The following is a 19,376-nucleotide window of genomic DNA, read 5'->3' as shown; positions in this document are numbered from 1 at the left end:
TTGTACATCTATTTTTTGAAAGTTTAGAAATAGTCATATGGGGGTCCGTGGCCAAATAGATATCACATTGGGGGTCCGTGACTTGAACAAGTTTGAGAACCACTGAGTACACACACACGAAGCAGTTTGTCAACTTGCTGACTGTACAAGCATGCTACAGCATAGGCAGGCCTCGATATCATACCGAACAAGCACACTGTACCTGAAAACAGAAAAACACACATACATGCACACACTAAAACACACATACACATGCACACACTAAAACACACACATACATGTACACATGCATACACTATAACACACATGTATGCCTGTATGTACACATGCACACACTAAAACACATACACATGCACACACTAAAACTCACATACACATGCACACACTAAAACACACATACACATGCACAAACTAAAACACACATACACATGCACAGTACACACTAAAACACACACATACACATGCACACACTAAAACACACATACACAAGCACACACTAAAACACACATACACATGCACACACTGCGTTTTGGCACGCATGTGCAAATATTCAGGCTCATTACAGAACAAGAAACACCCAGTTCTAGACGTGCACACACGCGCACACACACACACACACACACACACACACACACACACACACACAAATTAAAACAACCCTCCGGCTCAATTTAACTTGAGAGCGTCTATACACGCCTGAGTAAAAACGCTTGGAATCAATGCTTTCTGTCTCTCTCTCCCTCTCTCTCTCTCTCTCTCTCTCTCTCTCTCTCTCTCTCTCTCTCTCTCCTCTCTCTCTCTCTCTCTCTCTCCCTCTCTCTCTCTCCCTCTCCCTCGCAATGCTTTGTAGATTGGCTTTTTTGGGGCATTTGAACCCATTCAAACTGGGGAAAACATCTGTGTCATTGTTAGATTGTTTCGTTGGCTATTAAAAAACAAGCTGTGAGAAAAAAAGAGCAGAAAAAAAAAGAAAATTTCAGATTTGTATTTATTTATGTATTAATTAAATTAAAAACATACATATTCATCCAACCCCTGCGTCTCTCCTTGTCCACTCTGCAGACCCCGTCCAGCAGAAGCCCTTCAAGAGGAAACGCTCCCTGATCAACTGGACCTTCTGGCGAGCGGGCTCCAGCAGCCAGCTGGACAGCCTGCCGCTGTCCCCCACCTCGCTGCACCCTCCCGGGGCCGGACGTCTGTTCGGACGACCCCTGGGCTCCATCTGTGGGCCCGACTATGCCCTGCCCAAACCCGTCATGGTGAGAAGTGTGACCCGCCGAGGTTGATCCGTATAGCCACCCTGCTGGGGTGTCTCTGTGGGGGGCCGGGAGGGAGGGAGGGAGGGAGGGAGGGAGGGAGGGTGGGAGGGAGGTGCAAACGTGCGTTTAGCTGATACGCTGATATCAGGGCGGCTGTGGCTCAGGAGGTAGAGCAGGTCGTCCAATGATCACTGGGTCGGCAGTTCGATTCCCGGCTCCTCCTGTCTACATGTCGACTTGCCTCCAATGAGTCGGTCGGTGTGAGCTTGCCACCATTGGTGTGTGAATGTGGAAAGTGAGGACGCTGGCGTCGACTGTTCACCGCTTCACCTCCCAATGTATGAATGAATGAACCATTGTAAAGTGCTTTGAGCGCTATAAAAATGCAATTCATTAGAACAGACTTTCCGTTCCTAGATCTTTTAAGATTTGCCACTGACCTCCTTGAAGTCGTGTTCCTTATTTCCACGAGTCTTGTCCTAATTCCGAGAGTATATATACATAATGTACATTTGGGTACATTGATATACTCTCAGTTTTACAAATGGATGAATTGACACTATAAGCATTTCTGTGTGGATGACAGCATAGTGTCCAGAGAGCATTCATGGGATTTGTGCAATGATCGAAGAGAATAACAGATGTGGAGCCGTAATATTAATAATTACTGCATAGAGTGGACATATCAGAACAGATAATATTAATGCTTAGTGCATAGAGGGGGCATACCAGAACGGAAAGGGAATCATAATCCATTTTCTCTGCATCATTCCATATTTCTAGTGAGACCTGTTGAACCGACCAAACAACATTCCACTGCGCTGTTCTGTTTATCTACAGATAGAGTGACATGAATAATCCTGCGTGCACGCACACGCACATGCACACGCACTCATTAAGCCATAGGAAACCGGTAAAGCATCTGTTAGCCTTGATATAGCCAGATATACACAAGCTTGTACATTTGCTATTTTATTTTACATTTTTGAAAAAATCTTGAAAGTGTGAGAACCCCCACCGATTTAGAATGCTTTAAGGCCTCAGGTCTTAATGGGTTATAGAAACCAAACTCCTGCACCATTTTCAGTTCTCATTTGTTATCATCATTAAAGGTCGTTTATATGTGTACATTTGTGGTACAGTAGTCCCAGTCCCATCTCCCATGACATCACAACAGCAGACACTAAACCAAGAACAAATACATTAACCCATTTAGACCTGAGGATGATTCTACAAAATGCCTTCTAAATTCAGAAAGTTTTCAAAAAAAAACCTATGTTTCTGTGTCAGTGGTGCTCAACAATTTCATGTCAAGGACCCCCAGAATTATCTGTATTTACCACCATCTGGAAATATGATGTTCCAGGGACGCCCCCCAGAAGCAAAGATTTGAGTTAAAAGGCGTGGCACTTGGTGCCGCGCTATGAGCTTGTAGATCTGCTATTTTTCAACAGCTAAAGCATAACATAATGCTTAAAACACCAAAAGGTGTTCCCGCCCCCAAAATGGGTTAAAGTCCACATCCTACAAGCACCAACCATTGTTCCGTCTCTCTCTCTCTCTGCAGGACATGCTGGTGTTCCTGTACCAGGACGGGCCGTACACCAGGGGGGTGTTTAGGCGCTCGGCGGGGGTCAAGGCCTGCAGAGAGCTGCGGGAGCGCCTGGACGCCGGCGCCCAGGACACGGAGCTCACGCAGCAGTCCGTGTTCGTCACCGCCGCCGTCTTCAAGGTATAGCACGGTTGTTTTTTGTCAACTAAAACTAAGACGAAAGATGTTCGTTAATACCTTGTGTTTTGGGTACTACTAAGTGCTTTTAATACATTTTTATTTAATTTTAATTGTAAGTACTAATTTGGGGCTGTTTTAGTAACTGTACTGGCATGTTATGGTTTGTTTTGTGTACTTTTGTCTTTGTGTGCTTTCACACTTACTTTTGGGTAGTATTGCGAAAGATTGCGTTGTTTGGGGTACTTTGGTGTACTTTTGAGTGATTAGTAGGCCCCATCATGAATGTTAATTTAACATTTTGTTGACAACATAGTCCAGCCAACAAATACATACGTAACAAAATAAACTTTTAGCGTACCGGTAATTGGAAAAGTGTATTGAACCGACTGTGCACAACCATGCATGTGAACACAGACGCACAGAAAGAACAAATAGTTGAACTCCTGATCTGTTTTTGTCTGGCTCGGTTTTTAAAGGCATACAACAGTAGAACAAATACATATAATTACATAAGTGAAGAAATGACTGAACTCTCTCACTCTCACACGCACAAACGCACGCACACACACGCACACACAGCTAAGTCCAACCAGACGATTAAACGTGTATGTTGCGAGGCTCAGGGCCAGCCAGGGACAAGGCTTAACATCGTTTAAAAAATTAAAACCTAACGGCAAAGCAAAATACCTCATGGTCCTCCATTGTTTGCCGTTGTGTTTCATTTACATTCAGTGCAATTGGCAGGATATGAGCCATGCAGTGTACTAAAATGTTCTGTGTGTGTGTGTGTGTGTGTGTGTGTGTGTGTGTGTGTGTGTGTGTGTGTGTGTGTGTGTGTGTGTGTGTGTGTGTGTGTGTGTGTGTGTGTGTGTGTGTGTGTGTGTGCGTGTGCGTGTGCGTGCTGTTTGCAAACAGGACTTCTTGCGTAACATCCCAGGCAGCCTGCTGTGCGGTGACCTGTACGAACAGTGGATGTCCCTGATGGAGGGAGACGGAGAGGAGGAGAGAGTGCACGCTATCACCAGGTATAGCATCCATGCTAACTATAGCACGAAGAATGTGTTCATTCTCTATAACCCTGAAGCCTGATTTGTACTTTGCTGTACGACGGTGCGGCGTGCCCGAAATGGAGCACTTCTATTGGCTATTGTCTGCTATTGTCGGTTAGCCAATTTAACACTGTTTATTAAATCCTCAAAATCCCAACTTCCCAAGCTCATCCGTTCAAAATGATCTCCCAATCAATAATGTGATCTATGTCATCTAGTACCTCTAAGCAGTCTCTTCAGGCCTGGTGGAAACAAGAGAGACCCGTCAAACGTCCTCACTTTCACACTCATTATCACTCATTATCTCACTTTGACTCTCGCTCATTCACACGCACGCACGCACACACACACACGCACACACACACACACACACACACACACACACACACACACACACACACACACACACACACACACACACACACACACCAAACCCTGCAGGCATTCATTCCATGTACTGTAGGCGTTCTAATGTACACAGTCACACATATAATGACAAGGGACAGACTTGAATAGACGGAGGAGGAAGCCAGAGGCCAGTGTGAAGCCGACAGTAAAGATGACAGTTCTTCTGCTCCGGCGGCGAGGAGATACATTCCTTCCTCTTGGGAGAGAGAGAGAGAGGGAGAGAGAGGGAGAAAGAGAGAGGGAGAAAGAGAGAGAGAGAGAGAGAAAGGTCCAACAATGAACATGTATTTTAGAGAAATTCCGTGCGAGCCACGGGGGAAGTAAATAACAAGATGGTGCTCACTGTGAATGCGTGAGAAAGTAGTCCCGTGCACTCAACCAAAAACTGCCTCATGCCTGCAGAGGCTGTGGCAGGGGAGCGTGCACTGTGTGTGTGTGTGTGTGTGTGTGTGTGTGTGTGTGTGTGTGTGTGTGTGTGTGTGTGTGTGTGTGTGTGTGTGTGTGTGTGTGTGTGTGTGTGTGTGTGTGTGTATGGTAGTATACTTACTTACAGCTCCTGTCTACCCGTATCACAATGATAACTCTCTCTCTCTCTCCCTCTCTCTCTCTCTCTCTCTCCCTCTCTCTCTCTCTCTCTCCAGACTGGTCCAGCTGCTTCCCGCTGAGAACCTGCTCCTGCTGCGCCACGTGGTGTCCGTGCTGCACTGCATCCAGAGCAACGCCCTGGACAACCAGATGAACGCCTTCAACCTGTCCGTGTGCATCGCTCCCAGCATGCTCTGGGCCCCCACGCCCACCACCCCGGAGATGGAGGGCGAGGGCACCAAAAAGGTTGGTCCACTGACTCGTGTGCCATGTCCGTACGCAGGCGGCGGTGTGCAAAGAGGGCTGCGACTATTCTGTCGATGATTAACCCACTCTGTTTCTGACATAGAAACAGAGGTTTTTCTGAAAACCGTCAGACATTTGTAGAATCTGGTCTCAGGTCTAAATGGGTTGATCGATATATCATATATATATATCTCAGACAATCGATATTAACACTTCATCGCACAATGGCATTGTGCAGAAAAATAGTGAAAACAGATGGAAAACTGTGAAACCTTTTGCCAATAATGATGTTTCGCTGCAGGCGTGTACACTTGCATGCACGTGTACTTTCCCTGTGTTTAGATGGGAAAGATTAAGCTCATTGGCTCAATCAGGCAAATTCCATGTTGGTTAATGGGGCCATAAATGGTTGAACTGTGGCTCTCAGAGCGTTCCATGTTCCGTCTAACGCTGAGCTCTGGAGCACAGTGGAGCGGCCGTGTCTGACCCCAGTGTTGTTTTTGACCGCTAATTTTGATTTTAGCTTTAGTCACACAGTCTCTTGGATAGTTTAGTTTTAGTCACATTTTAGTCACCCGGAATGTTAGTCTAGTTTTAGTCGACTACATATTTTGAGTTGACTAAATCTAGATTTTATTTAGTCGACTAAAATGTATTTTGACTGTTGTGAGCTTGTAGATCGGCTGTTTTCAGCATGCAACTAATTGTAAAAGTACTTATACTGGATCTCTTGTCCACTAGTCCCTTCCTGACATTTTAGCCTAATTTTTATTTGTTGACGAAATTATCAGTATATTTAGCTCCCCGTCTAAATCATGTGGGGGACCCCCCCAGATGACAGTGACAATTTAAGAACTCTACCTACAGTAGAAGGGGGAAAGAAACCGAAAAGTACACTATAAAAAATGGTTTATAAGTTTGAGAACCACCAGTGTTGTGATTGTTGTGGTACTGGCTAGATAGAAGATCTACAAGCTACACTGTTGTGGTACTGGCTAGATAGAAGATCTACAAGCTACACTGTTGTGGTACTGGCTAGATAGAAGATCTACAAGCTACACTGTTGTGGTACTGGCTAGATAGAAGATCTACAAGCTACACTGTTGTGGTACTGGCTAGATAGAAGATCTACAAGCTACACTGTTGTGGTACTGGCTAGATAGAAGATCTACAAGCTACACTGTTGTGGTACTGGCTAGATCGAAGATCTACAAGCTACACTTAGCCGCTTGTACATCCGCTATATTTGTGAACTTATTTTTGGAAAATCCTGAAAGTGTGAGAACCTCCTCGTTCCGAAGGATCAGCCTCAGGTCTTAATATGCTGTGAGTCGGGTCGTTGTGTGATCAATGCATACAATGGATCGCACTGTGTGTGTGTGTGTGTGTGTGTGTGTGTGCGTGTGTGTGTGTGCTCGTGCACGTGCGTGTGGCGGTGCTGAACCGTGTCATGTGTTTATGTGAGGCAGGGTGTATATGGGAGCCAACCAGACGGTCAGACACACACACACACATGCACACACACATGTACACAGACACACACAGACACACACACACACACACACACACACACACACAAACTTATCTCACATACTCTACAAACATGCATGTCTCTCTCACACACACACACACACACACGCACACACACACACACACACAGAGACAGACTTGTCAGCATGCTATGTGTGTATTCCCCATGGACCTGTCTGTTGACCGTCTGTTGACCGGTAACCTCTGGCCATGGAGTGACCCGCTAACACACAGCTGTTGCATTTCTATATATAGAGAGACACATTAATATGTGTATATTTATACACATATACACACACTCCCAACCACACACACACACACACGCACACACATGCAGGCAAATATCCCAAATGCGCACACGGCCACACGCACACATCACTATTAAGACTTAATCCCGGTTCTTGGCGTTTGATTTATACGATGCCGTGCGTGCCTCGGTGTTGCGCCAAAAACAGCCGGTCTACAAGCTCACGACAAGTCACGCCGCGACTTGCCACGGCACAGGCAACGCAACAATGTATCAGTCCCAGCCGAGCCTGAAATCCCCCCCCACACCTCCCTCCAGCTTAAGAGTGATTCTTGTCGGGGAAAGCCTGACGATTTCACGCCAACTTACACACAGATACAGGGAAAGCTCCCAGTAATCTCTTAACTGCTCTACGTAAATACCAGGTCTTTTGAGCGGTGGATTTCGCACTCCATTTAACCTATATTTATATAGGTTAAACGTCATGTAAACCAACAGCTTACAGAACAAATGGCTCTCGTAAAAGCTGGATGTATATGAGATGTTTAGTGAGAGGAAATCAAGAGTAGAGAGCCTAGTATAGATCCCTGAGTGACTCCCGTATAGGTTTAAGCATCATCGGCGTGGACACTAAGTTATCGAATCCCATATAATGAGCTGTGTGGGTGGTGTTCGTCTGTGTGTGCACGTGTGTGTGTGTGTGTGTGTGTGTGTGTGTGTGTGTGTGTGTGTGTGTGTGTGTGTGTGTGTGTGTCGGGCGCACGGGTGTGTGTGTGTGGCGGGCGGGTGCACGGTTGTGTGTGTGTGCGCGTGTGCTTGAGGCGATTGAGGTCCAATGAGAAAATATCCAAGGCATTTCCTACAGAATCCTGAGGGTGAGTTGTGCGTTTTTTGCTGGAAACTGTGCTTCTAAGCCCCGCACGCACACACGCACGCACGTGCGCATGCACGCACGCACCACAAATACCTTTCCACCCACAAGTGCTTAAATATCTCTTTTGCAAATACCAAATACTCCCCTTACCCCGCACAACATAACACCCTCCCCCGCGCATATCACACATACACGCACACACACCATGTGTGTGTGTGTGTCTGTGTGTGTGTGTGTGTGTGTGTGTGTCTGTATGCGTGTGTGCGCACGCACGCATGCACGTGTCTGTGTGTGTGTGTGTGTGTGTGCAGGGGGGCCAGTCGGACCCTTTTTTTTCTGGAAAATAAAGAGTGAGATTGTGACATTCCCCAGGCTGGCGGTCAGGCTTCGGGGCCTCCCTCTCCATACCGTAACACGACAGGGGCTCGTCTGGAGCGCTCCGCTGTGACACGTGAAAGCCTCAGTCCTTCCTCTGCTTCCGTCGGCTCGTTGCCTTTCCCATCACTTCCTCCTCGTCCGCTGTGTAATTTAGATCGTTTGTGGCCAAACATAGTCTGAGGGTTAAATACAGCCTCTGCAGTTTGTGTTTTCATCGTGAGAGAGAGAGAGAGAAAGTCATTCAACAAACACCCGCGTTTTTATTTAATGTTTTCTTCTCTTTCAGAGCGAGTCTAGTGTTAGATCAGTCAACATCACAGCATAATTGACAGAGTTATATAATACCTTTATTACCTCGGGAGCATAAACGTCAAAGGTGAATTGAAATGTAATCGATGATCATCAGCTGTTGATGGCTGGCACGTGAAGGAGAGCCCCACTGACTAGCGTGTACAGATCAGAGTTGCCAGATTTCGCGAGAGAGATGAGCAATGAGGTCTATGAAAACAAGCCCGTGCATGGCCCATATTTGAAAATAGCCGATCTGCTGTTTTCAAAGACATTACTCTATAGGTCATATCTCCAAAACTGGTGGGTCAAACTGAACAACCAAAATGTCAATTTGAAGCTATGATTCCCTGCTTTCATATTACATGAAAAAAAAAATCCAATGGCAGTCCCTCAGTCAAATTTTGTCACATTTTAACATCAAATTTGGTACAGGGGTCACAAAATACTTTTAGATGGGTGGACAAACAATTTCAGGGGAATCGGGCGTTCCTTGAGGTGAACATGTTTGAGAACCACTGGTTTAAACAACATTCACGAAAACAAGCCGTAAATAAGTTACCAAAACACTGGATGTCACGTGAAGGAGGGGCTCGCAGCGCGTGCTGCAGATTGATGGTGTTGTGTGTGTGTGTGTGTGTGTGTGTGGGGGCTACAGTAGAGCAGGCCCTGGGCCCTGCACACTGCGCCCACAGGCCCCTAAGCATGCAGGTATACATTACACAGCCTCCTCCTCTGAGCGACTACTGTCAGCCGCTGGAGAGATGAATGAGAAATAGAGGGGCTGCCTGTGGGGTGACTGTACATGAAAGAACAGAGGGTTGGAGAGGGTGGGCGGTGGGGGGGGGGGGGGGTTAAGGGTCCATTGGAGGGAAAGTAAGAATACAAAGAGGAAGAGGAAGGAGGGGCCGGGGTGGGGGTGAAAAGGGTCAAGCGAAAGTGTGAAACAGGAAGGAGAGAGAGAGTGGAGTACAGAATGGAGGAAAAACAAGTGGTCGAAGGAAGACGTTGCCACACCCACACACCATGCGCACGTGCACACACACACACATGCACAAAACGCGCGTGCACACACACACACACACACACACACACACACACACACACACACACACACACTTGTATTACTATTCTTGTGAGGGCATTTACGAAGGCATTTTTTAAGAATGCCATTAAGTATAAATCGGGATTAACTCCAACCCAGAGTCTTAAACCTAATCCTAACCTAACCTCAACCTGAAACCTTCCAGGTGGTCCAAATGGTCCTCACACACACAAGCACATGCACACGCACACACACACACACACACACACACACACACACACACACACACTCTTCTTGACCCAGATGCGCCATCCGTTTGTGTTCCAACATGTTTGTCTTTCCATAATGTTTGTCTTTCCATAACGCCGCAGGCAGGATAGAAGGACAAACCACTTAACTCCAGCTCACGTTGAGTGACAACACTAAAGTGTGGCAATAGGTCGGGATAACAACTTTATCCAATCAGGAGAGAGAGGGCTCACAAGGGAATGCAGAGTAAACACCGGCAAACGACATTCGGTCAAAATGTCCTCTCAGTACAGGGTTGTGTAGCATGGAATGGGCCTTTCCTCTGCGTATAAGGGATTGTGCTACATTCCATCTTTTAAATTAAATCTGAAAAGATGGTTGCTTGAAAACCAAAGCTGCAACCATTTGTGATCTTGTTTTAGGTGTATTTTTTAATGCTTTGTTCCCTATGTAATGTTATGTAAATGTATTCCTGTCTGTTTTCAGTTTTTGTGTTTCTTTGTGAGGACTGCGGATGAAAACTATAGCATCTTTGCTAAATCCGGTGTATTCACGTCCATGTGACGTCCATTAACATGCATTGTCCTGTCAAAGGACCAAACAAATAATTACAAAGAAGATAAACAAGAAAGAAAGTGTTGTAACCTGCCGTTTTCTTCTTCTTTCAAATGATTTGTTCAGCCCGAAAGATTTTCTTTGTTGTCACAACTCGAGTTGGCTTTGTACGAGGCCTTTAAATAAATACTTTTTGAAATGTCTATGAGGAAAATGAACGGAGAATAATTTCCTGGGCCCTGGTAGGGGGCGGGACTGTGACGCTATAGGGTGTCCGGACTGCTACACCAACAGGGAGACCTCTGTCACTGAACAAACACTCACAGTGTAGTTTTTGCTTACCTTAACCTTTAACTTTAGACTTATGTCAATTTAACTTCAGCTTAACACTAATTTCTCCTTAACTTTAGCTTAAAGGTCCGCTGACATGCCCCGAAATTAATATGGGTGGTACAGCACATCACGTGGTCTGACTGAAAACAGTTTGAAACAGTTTGAAACGGGGCTACGGCGCTAGCAACAAGTGGCTATAGGTCAGGCTAGCGTTTTTGACGGTACATTTAGCGTCATATTGGCTATAAATGTAATTGAAAAAAATTATTTTTTCGCCAGAAATGCTTAGTTTGAATGCAATTGAGGTTGGCGTGGGGTTTTTTAGGGGAACTGCAGCACAAGCGCAAATTTTGGACTGGAGTCCCATGTTCCCCCGGTCGCCAACACCCCTGTCTGCCCGCTCTGAGACCTCTCAGCCCCGCAGCGCGACAGTCGCGACTACGGACGGTCTGCTGTTGTCTGGCCGCTGTGAGAGCAGCGCGACTACTGTTCTTTTCCCCTCTCAGCCGCAGGCTGACATGTACACCCTCGCTCTCACTCTGTAATACCGTAGTTAGTTACCACAACATTGTTCAAGTGAACTATAGTGTGTTTATGTTTGTATTCATTGTAATAATAAATATCGCTATGCCGAGGCATAGTCTTGCGGACGAGATCATGAGCCTCTACGGGGGACTGGGCATGTGTGTACACACACAGCATAGCAACTTATGCTACTATTTTGGTGTCACATTTAGCTTGAATACTGGGTGAAAGTCTCATTCAAAAAATTAATTTTTCGCAACATTGTTCAGGTGAACTGTGTGTTTATGCTTGTTCATTGTAATAATCAATATCGCTATGATTATTTTATTTATCGCCGCGTCGCTCCGCATGACAACATACAGTCTAGCCCGTCTCAGATGCAGGCTGCACACACACGGACGGACGGACGTATAGTCTCTGGTCAGGTCCCCGCATTGAACTGGGCATGTGTGTACGCACACACACACACACACACACACACACGCAATGGCACGGAATCTGCCTCGGGCGTCTGTAGCTCTCTTCCCCGCTGTCATGCACTATAGCCGTGTGTGTGACTATACGTCCGTCCGTCCGTGTGTGTGCAGCCTGCATCTGAGACGGGCGGAGCGACGCGGCGATAAATAAAATAATCATAGCGATATTGATTATTACAATGAACAAGCATAAACACACAGTTCACCTGAACAATGTTGCGAAAAATTAATTTTTTGAATGAGACTTTCACCCAGTATTCAAGCTAAATGTGACACCAAAATAGTAGCATAAGTTGCTATGCTACCACGGCCACCAAGCCCGGCGAGCCCGCATAGAAGTCGTTGGGGAAAGCTTTCGCCACTCTGACGTCAGAATCATGATAGCATTGTTTGATAGCAGTTATTAGCTCCCGAGGGGCGTGTCAGTTCTCCTTTAAGACTAAGTTCTTTAGCTTAACCCATTCAGGACGGGAACCCCTGTTTTAAGCATTAGGTTATACTTTAGCTATTGAAACATAGCTCGAGTGCCGTGCTACGTGCTTGTAGATCTGCTATTTCTTTTTAATCGTGAAAATGTGGTGAAAATCTTTTTCTTTTTACTTTTTAACTCATATCTTAGCAACATATTTTTAGATGGGAGTCGGCGGCAAATTACATTTTTGGGGGTCCTTGACATGAAATAGTTTGAGAACGACTGACATAGAAACATAGGGTTTTTCAGAAAACTGTCAGGATTTAGAAGACATTTTTAGAATCTGATCTCAGGTCTAAATGGGTTAACACTAAGTTCTTCTTATTTTCAAAGATAAAACACTGGCAGCATTCAGTCCCTCCAGCCCTCTAAATACTAAGTCACTGATGTAATGAATGTTGACGCGCAAGTAGCAGACACTGCTGCACTACATACGTGTGTGTGTGTGCGTGTGTGTGTGTGTGTGTGTGTGTGTGTGAGTGTGTGTCAGCACAAGTGCTCTTGGTTTATCTCTCACACAAACAGAATACTTTAGACATGAAACACTACACACACATGCGCAAATAATTTCAAACACATACACACACCAGTGTAGTTGGACGTCTCATGTGTCTCATGCGTGCGTCTCATGTGTGCTCGACATACGCACGCACGCACACACACACACACACACACACACACTGGGACTTGTAAACACACAGACACACAAACTGAATTGTAAAGACACACACCAAAGAATTGTAAACATAAACACCTCTGGAACACACAGATCCACGCACATACCCCCGCCCCACCCACACACCCACACACACACACACACACACACACACGCAGAGAAACATCTGGTCCCACACTATGTTTGTGTCTTCCATATTTCCATCACGTCACTGTACAGCGCCGGCGACATCCAAAACAACACATTTTATAAACACAGCCGCCTCCGTCCTGGACACACTTTCCAGCCATACGAGGGAGGAGGCCCCGGACCCCGGGTCCTTCTAGAGACTATACTCTCTACTTTACAGCCATACGAGGGAGGAGGCCCCGGGCCCTTCTAGAGACTCTACCACATTTTGCTAAGTTGGCTTTTTTCGGCGGATGTTATCCCCAGAATGGGGACGCTACATATTATGGGTTCACGACTCACGTGTTTGAAAGAGCTGATAGTTGGGTGATTCCTTGGGGTGGCGGGGGGGAAGGGGGGGGTAAGGTGATGTCACTGATTATGTTATCAGGACATTGTCCAGGGCCAGTCCGGGAGGAGGAGGGGGGGGAGGGGTAGGAGTGGGCGGGCGGGCGGAGCCTCTTGTTGATGTCTGCCAAATATACTGCAGAGCCATCTGAACGCACCGCCGTGCTGCTGCATCATGTGTGCACGACACGTGCACGGTGTAGCGTGTTGACGTCTGGGGAACACCGCAGGGCAGGCCCATGTGAATGTGCACGTGTTCAGTGGTGTGTGTGTGCGTGCGTGCCCATCGCACATGTCTTGTCACGATGCGTTTGTGTGGACAGAAGGACAGAGTTCCATAGTGGCTGACCGTGCTGACGGAGGGTCAGCCTGCACTCAGGGACCCATTTAGAGCTGAGGCCAGTTCTACATATGCCTTCTAATTTTAAAGCCTTGAACACCTTGATGGTCTGCAACAGCTACCAATGTATGAATGACAGTTTCTTATCACAATATCTCTCTCTCTCTCTCTCTCCCTCCCTCCCTCTCCCTCTCTCTCTCTCTCTCCCTCTCTCTCTCTCTCCCCAGGTGTGTGATCTGGTCCGGACGCTCATAGAGAACTGCGTGGTGGTTCTGGGGGAGGACGTGACGTCCCTGTTCGGGGCCTTCAGTCAGAAGAGCAGCAGCTCAGACCATGGATCCGGTAAGAACTGCTCCGTTATAGAACTGATTGAAGTAGACCAGGGGGTCCCTGGGGACACCTATCCACACTTTTCCTGGGCTGTGTGTGCTCCAGTTCCTGTCAATTTGATCCAATGAAAGCCAATGAAACTGGTCAGATGACCAATGATATCCAATGAAATCAACAGGAACTGGAGCACACACAGCCCAGGAAAAGTGTCGATAGGGGGTGGGGGCGGATTTGGGGCATCAAAGTGGGATAGGGACTTTGTTGTTTTATTTTGTACCGCTTCAACCCTTCATGCATGTGACTTGTCGTCGCATCCCTATTCTGGAAGGGGACCAGCCGAAGATAGCGGATCTGCAAGCTCTCAATGCATCTGTGGTGACTGGTGAATAAAACGTTGAAGACCTCGTAGTAGACTGAACCAGCAATACGAATATCATGCTGTTTTATTTAACAGCCTATAACCTAAAGTCTAATTAGCCAGGGGTCCTCCTAATCCAGGTTAGGGGGTCGTGCGTGTCCGTGCGTGTGTGTGTGTGTGTGTGTGTGTCCGTGCGTGTGCGTTTGCGTGTCACAGGCGCAAACTGAACAACTGCTCCTTGTGAGAGCACAGAGTCTGTGTTGGTCTGAGAGGAGAGAGTGTTTCTGTGTGTGTGTGTGTGTGTGTGTGTGTGTGTGTGTGTGTGTGTGTGTGTGTGTGTGGTACACCTTGTGTCATTGTCACATGGCCTATTGACTAGCACGCTGTGTGTTCTCTCTGTGTGTGAGAGTGAATGTGTGCATCTGTGCATTCGTGCATGCATATTTGTCATGATGTAACTGTGTGTGTGTGTGTGTGTGTGTGTGTATACATGTGTGCACGCACATGTATACATATGTTGCATGAATGCTTTATATGAGTATGCAACACATCCGTGTGTGTGTGTGTGTGTGTGTGTGTCTGTCTGTGCTTCTGATATAGAAAGGTGTTTTTGTGTCTGTACGTGCGTGACTTAGGGCTTGTCTGATAATTGGGGTCACAGGATTGACCTTGACTGAATGTGGGTGATTAGCGGTACACGTACGTAGCCTCTTAGGCTATAAACACAGCAGTGAATCTCACATTCATCCGTATGAGCTCCAGACAGCCGTCCTCCGCTCTATAAATAGTGGGCGGGACCCGGGGACCACGTCGCAGGGCTGCAGCTTGTGCTTTGTGTGTCCTGCAGGCTCAATCAATGCACTGAGGCTTTGCTTCATTCATTTGGCTTCCACTCTGCAGTCTCTTAAGCCTGAACGTCTGCCCAAAATAGCCAAACTCTAATTGATTTGATGGATTTATTGATTGATTGATTGGCGTTTCGTGACCCAAATGTCTCTGTACATGTAAATGTACCATGTAACATGTACTGTTAAAATGCCAGTAATTTCTTGGTATGCTGTAGGTATTTCAGTTATCTGTCCTGTGCACTTTTTCATTACAAAGCCTAAAAGGCAAACGGAAATGTCATTTCTATTCATAATGTTCCAATGCCAAAAACACAACTTGAACTATGAGCTTGTAGGTCTGCTATTTTTGAAAAATCGAATAACGACTGACATAGAAACATAGCTTTTTCAGAAAACTGTCAGGATGTAGAAGACATTTTTAGAATCTGATCTCAGGTCAGAATGGGTTAAGAGGTTAAATCGTTAATCACAAGTATTTGTGTGATTGTCAGTGTAAATATGACAGCCCTAACTATATGCCCTGATAATAACACTGTCCCTCACCTTTCCTCTTTCCTCCTCTCTTCCATTCCATCCTTTCTCCTCCTCTCTCTTCCATCCTTTCTCCTCTCTCTTCCTCCTTGGTCGTGGCGGTCCAGACGTGTCGTCCTTCCAGATGAACGACTCGTCGTACGACAGCCTGGAGAACGAGCTGAACGACGAGCCCGAGTCTCCGTACGCCGAGCCGCTGCAGCCGCTGCCCCCCTGTGGCGGCGCGCTGCGCGACAAGGACAAGCCGGACAGCCTGAGCCGCGACTCGGTCATCACGCTGAGCGACTGCGACGCCGACCCCGACCCCCCCGGGGTTCTGCTGCTCCCGCTGGCCAGAGCCAGGAAGTTCACCCCCACGGCGGTGCGCGGCCTGCAGCGGCCGTCGTGCGGCGCCAACGGTCAGGCGCAGAGCGGCGGCCCGTTGCCGCGGAGGCTGCGGAGGAGCTCGGAGCCGGCGCTGAGCCTCGCCAAGAAGAGCACCACGCCCCCCAGGACCACGGCGGCCGCCGGGCTGGAGGCCGCCAAGCGCCGCCTGGCCTCCTCCTCCTCCTCCTCCGCCGTGAGGAAGGCCAGCTACGACGCGGCCGTGGAGGGGGAGGGCGAGGAGGAGGAGGACGAAGACGAGGTGTTCCTGGAGAAGCAGGGCCTGAGCGCGCTGCAGGTGACGGACGGGGGCGGCGGCGCCACCACCACCGCGGCGGGCAAAGCCCAGAGCGGCCACCGCAGGAAGGCCAAGCACGCCCCGCCCCCCCCGCTGCGGCTGGACGCCAGCTGCAGCAGCCTGTCCTCCCCCGCCACCTCGCCCACAGGCTCCTCCCTCAGCTCCCTGGACTCCGCCTTCTCCCAGTACTCCACCGACTACGCCGCGTCGCACGGCGGCGGCGGCTTTACGTCGACCGAGCCCGCCCCGGCCCCTCTCTCGCCCGTCTCCAGGCCCCTCCTCCTGCAGACCACGCCCCCGCCCCCCAGGGGCTCGTCCCCGCCGCAGCCAGACGTTCTGGACTGGCAGCAGCAGGGGGCGCCGCCGCGGGGCGGGTCCCTGCACCACGGGCTCCATCCCAACACCTGGCTGACGAGGGACCGCCGCCTGTCGCTGCGGCAGGTGGACAGCGTGGAGGAGGAGGGGGGGCTCGGGGGGGATCAGGAAGCGAAGCGGCGCTCCAGCAGCCCTCCGTCCTACCAACAAGCACTTCTCCAGCTGCAGCGCGCTCGCTCGCCCTTCTACAGGTACGAGTTACACTTTAGGCATTTATCAGGTCTGCACTTAATCCTTACAGTACACACACACACAAATAAGCGAATTAGCACAACACCCCATAGCCCCATTCAATTCCCATTCCATTCAATGCAATTCATTGAGGGCTTATGGTAGGGGAAATAGCCAATAAGGAGCTTTTGCACAAAATAACACCTGGACCTCTTTGGTGGGGACGTAACAACTACAAAGAAAGGTAAGAAAGCCTTTTAGTGTGGAATTCTCCTTTAATCCAGAGATTTACAGTAAGCATTTATCAGGTCTACACTCTTAATCCAGAGACTTACAGTAAGCAAGAACAAAACATGGTAATACATCAAATACATAGAAGTAGTCATCAAGGATCATAAGCAAGCTATAATAACCCAATATCTAACAGTAGATTATCTGTGCAATGTGTACATTATACAGTTATGTACATTATAGAGTGCTTTTATGTACATTATAGAGTGCTATATGTACTGTCTACATAAGAAGCTAATTTAAGAAGGCTGAATTATAAATCAAAATTAAGTTAATTAAGTTAAGTTACCTAAGTTTAACCTTAGGTAAGGTAAAAGGCATCATGCGTGATGCAAAATCACTGTAACATTGATGTAACAATTCATCTCAATCGTTTGTACGACATCAACTTACAGTCAGTGGCATTTCGTCCCTCTGTCCACACCACAGGGGCACAGAGAAACCCCTGACCGTCGGAGAGCTGCGGCAGCTGCACGACCAGGCCTGCGCCCACAGGCCCCAGCTGCACGACCAGGCCTGCGCCCCCAGGCCCCAGCTGCACGACCAGGCCTGCGCCCCCAGGCCCCAGCTGCACGACCAGGCCTGCACCCACAGGCCACAGCTACACGACCAGGCCTGCGCCCCCAGGCCCCAGCTGCACGACCAGGCCTGCGCCAACAGGCCACAGCTGCACGACCAGGCCTGCGGCCACAGGCCCGCCGGACCCGCCTCGGCAAACGCTCCCGCAGGAAGTGATGTCACGGAGAAGCCGGTCGACGCGCAGCCCCCGCAGGGCGTGTTCTACGGCCAGAAGTCCACCACGCTGGTGCTGCAGAGGTCCAAGTCCCACCCCCTGGTAGGCCATCATTACCTTTTAGCCCCGCCCCCTGGTAGGCCATCATTACATTGCCACGCCCCCTGGTGGGCCTGTTACCATTATCACATTATAGCCCCGCCCCCTGGTGGGCCTGTTACCATCGTTACATTAAAGACATCTTTGGCAGCCAAAGAGTTTTAAGGCACTGGTCAAACAGAGTCGCTATTGTGCATGTTGGCTAATTGTAAACACTCTGCTACACCAGTGTGTAACGTGTCCTTGAGTCCCCGTACGGTTGTGTGTAACATTGAGAGTTATGGGGGTCCTTGAAATTGAAAAAGTTTGAGAACCACTGTACACTAAATGGAACAGAGCCTGAATTAATGGGTAAGAAGTAGGCCTTAGGTAAGGGGGCTCGGACACAGAAAGAGTTATTCCGTGTGCATATGAAAAACACAATTGTTTGCCACGACACGACAACTAAAATGGTCATGATGTTTTTCCAGCCCTCCGCTGAGGAGGAACAGGAGGACCAGGAGGACCACGCGGACAGGAGGAGGACCCTCAGCCTGCTGCGGCGCGCCTCCGAGCAGCTCCTCACCGTGACCCACCCGCCCAGCCACACCCTGGACAGGCACCGGCCCCCTCCCCGCGGCCACAAAGCCCTCTGCCACCGGCCCCCTCAGGACGTCGCCGGAGGCCTGCGCGTGTCAGACGTCGAGCCCAACAACAACAACCACGCCCAATCCTCGTCGCCACCGCCGCCGGCCTTCTGCCTGTCCCCCGGCGCCACGCGCGCCGTCAGGGACTACTTCTCCACGTCGCAGCAGCAGCAGCCGGGCGGCGTGGGCCGGGCGGCGGACGCCAACGCCTGCCTGCGGCGCAGCCAGGAGGTGGCGCTGGCCCTGGTCCAGGGCAAGCGGGAGTGGCAGAGCCGGCGCTGCAGCGACCCGCGGGGCGCCGCCGTGGACGACTTTGACCAGCTGTTTTTCGCGGAGGAGTCGTACGTGTAAAATGAGAAGGAGACTTTGTTTACGTTCCAGAGACTTTGTTGTTTTATATCGTCTTCTTCGTTCCACGTTGAGTTTTTTTATTTTTTTAATGGATTGTCACACTTTCTCCGTCCCATCTTGTTGGTTGCACAGTAAAATCCTCAGTGTGAACACTCTGTGTAAACCTCAGTGTGAACACTCTGTGTAAACCTCAGTGTGAACACTCTGTAATCCTCAGTG

At 48.7% G+C, this 19,376-nt stretch overlaps 1 protein-coding gene across 1 annotated transcript in view; it reads left to right on the top strand.

Annotated features, from left to right (window-relative positions):
* The window catches only part of LOC308330797 (uncharacterized protein), a 42,909-nt gene extending 23,745 nt beyond the window's left edge, over positions 1-19,164 (top strand). The window contains exons 10-17 of the mRNA XM_080785841.1: positions 1,063-1,259; positions 2,827-2,991; positions 3,907-4,016; positions 5,090-5,279; positions 14,011-14,125; positions 15,958-17,077; positions 17,778-18,183; positions 18,651-19,164. Of these exons, the coding sequence (XP_080641967.1) occupies positions 1,063-1,259; positions 2,827-2,991; positions 3,907-4,016; positions 5,090-5,279; positions 14,011-14,125; positions 15,958-17,077; positions 17,778-18,183; positions 18,651-19,157 (2,810 nt within the window). The 3' untranslated portion in view covers positions 19,158-19,164. The remainder of the gene's footprint in view (positions 1-1,062; positions 1,260-2,826; positions 2,992-3,906; positions 4,017-5,089; positions 5,280-14,010; positions 14,126-15,957; positions 17,078-17,777; positions 18,184-18,650) is intronic.
* The last annotated feature ends 212 nt before the right edge of the window (positions 19,165-19,376 follow it).

Source organism: Protomyctophum bolini, assembly GCF_963924005.1.
Source record: "Protomyctophum bolini genome assembly, chromosome: 16".
Lineage (NCBI taxonomy): Eukaryota > Metazoa > Chordata > Actinopteri > Myctophiformes > Myctophidae > Protomyctophum > Protomyctophum bolini.
Note: the sequence above shows the minus strand (reverse complement) of the source record. Positions and strands in the feature narration are given on the sequence as shown.